The sequence below is a fragment of the Corvus brachyrhynchos genome, unplaced genomic scaffold, assembly GCF_000691975.1.
Source record: "Corvus brachyrhynchos isolate BGI_N302 unplaced genomic scaffold, ASM69197v1 scaffold219, whole genome shotgun sequence".
In the NCBI taxonomy this organism is placed as follows: Eukaryota; Metazoa; Chordata; class Aves; order Passeriformes; family Corvidae; genus Corvus; species Corvus brachyrhynchos.
This window is the reverse complement of record NW_008240034.1, coordinates 167216-169075: the sequence shown is the minus strand read 5'-3', so window position 1 is coordinate 169075 and position 1860 is coordinate 167216. Positions and strand designations below refer to the sequence as shown.

The 1860-nt window shown below is 64.2% G+C and overlaps 1 protein-coding gene across 2 annotated transcripts in view; it reads right to left on the bottom strand.

Annotated features, from left to right (window-relative positions):
• The window catches only part of MYO1F (myosin IF), a 15574-nt gene that overhangs the window by 9922 nt on the left and 3792 nt on the right, over positions 1 to 1860 (bottom strand). For both annotated transcript variants that reach the window (XM_008640994.2, XM_017743886.1), the window contains exon 2: positions 1606 to 1743. In XM_008640994.2, coding sequence (XP_008639216.1) covers positions 1606 to 1743 — 138 coding nt within the window. The remainder of the gene's footprint in view (positions 1 to 1605; positions 1744 to 1860) is intronic.

Sequence of the window (1860 nt, the reverse complement as noted above, 5' to 3'; positions counted from 1 at the left end):
CGCACGGGCAGAGCTGCTCCGCTGCCGTGGCTTGGGGCACTCCCAGCGCGTCCTCGGCCCCGGAGTGTCCCCTGGGGTGTGATGGCTGCAGGAGCATCCCCTCAACTCCCTGGCCTGGCTGAGGATTGGCTCCAAAAGCTTCTCCAGCATCCCGCAGCCTCCTGGAATTCACCCTCTGCTCACGCTCCTTTTGCAGCAGGAGCCCATCCTGGTATTACATCCAGGGAAACTGAGGCACGAAGAGGAGAGGAACTGCAGCTCCTGCCTTTCCCTGCCCAGCAGCCACTCTGCTGCCTTCCCGGCAGCATCCCCGAGTCACTCAGTGCGGGCAGAGCACGGAAAAGCAGGGAATTGCACCTGGAATTGGTGCGGCAGCGGGGTGGGGATGAGCCCCCAGCACGGCGAGGAGATGGAGGTTGGGGATGGAGCAGGTGGGGTCATCCCAAGCCTTTGATATCCTATTTGTGTCCCAGCTGGCAGTGGGACAGTGGGGCAGGGGGCGAGCAGCCGGAGGGCAGGAAGAGGGAGCTTTTCTGCGAAATGCAGAAGCTTGGGATGTTGAGTCATGGTTGGACAGAGCTCTGCGTGCAGCAGCACAGAAAAAAAAAGGAAGAGAGAGGCTGCGTGGGGTATTTTTCCCCTCAAAAAACAACAACAACAACAACCAAAACCAAAAACCCCCCCAAAAAGCCAACTCCAAACCAAGCCCCAAACGCGTGCAAAGCCCCAGGGCTGTGGCGGGAGGTGGCTGAGTCACAGCATCGCCTTGTAAGGACAGAGTCACATCTTCAGGGGAAATGCAGCGGCGTGGGCAGGAGCCTCAGCCCGGGCTGAGCCCTCCCCGTGCCCTGCTGTGCCCCTCGGGGCTCTGCTCCTTGTCCCCAGCAGGGACAGCCACCCCCGCATCGGGGAGCAGCGAGCTGGGATGGTACCGGGGCCACGTCCCCAGGCGGGTGTGGGGTGAGCAAGGCTTGGGGACACGTCCCCGTCCTCCTCCAGAGCTGTGGCACCCGGCAGTGCCAGCTCAGGGATGGCAGCAGGGAGCTGGAGCCGCTCCGTGTCCCCCGCGCTGGGTGACGGTGTCCCCCGTGTCCTGGCACCGCTGGGGACGAGGGGTGGCACCTCCTCCTCTTGCCTGCGGGGATGCTCCCGCTCCACCCGGGGCTTGCCTGGATTTGTGGGGGGTGCAGAGCAGCCAGGACATGCTGTGGGCATCGCTGGGGGTGGGTGACACCAACAGGGGACGATGGTCACTGCTGCCACCGGGGAGACTGCTGCCACCCCCGTCACAGGCAGGGGGTTCCCGGTGTGCAGGGACAGAGGGACACTGCGGGTGAGGGGCTTTGCTCGGGCTCTGTGGCTGCAAAGGAAGGACCAAAGTGGGTCCTGGGGCATGGCAGGACAGGGGGTTTGGGGGCTGTGTCTCTGCCAAGTGCAGCTCAGCTTGGGAATGGCGACGTTCCCCCAGCCCATCCCAATCCCGTCCCAGCAGGACACAGGACACCGCAAGCTCTGGGGCAGCTCCAGTTTGCCGCGCCCCGACAAAGCCTAGGAGCCCATCCCTGCTGCTCCCTGTGCCTGTCCCCACTGCCTGGGCAAGGATACAAAGATGAAATCGTCCATGAAACGCTTCTTGAGGTTCTCCACGATGGCCTCCTCGGAGATCTTGGACAGCAGCACCATGTCGTCCACGCCGCTCTGCTTGACATTGTGGCTCTGCCAGTGGAAGCGCTCCTTGCTGCCCTGGGGGCACAGGGACACAGCGACTGTGCCGGGGCCGCCTCCTGCCACCAGGGCCACCTCCTGCCACCAGGGCCACCTCCTGCCACCAGGGCTGGCTCTGACCCCCGGAGCTGCCGT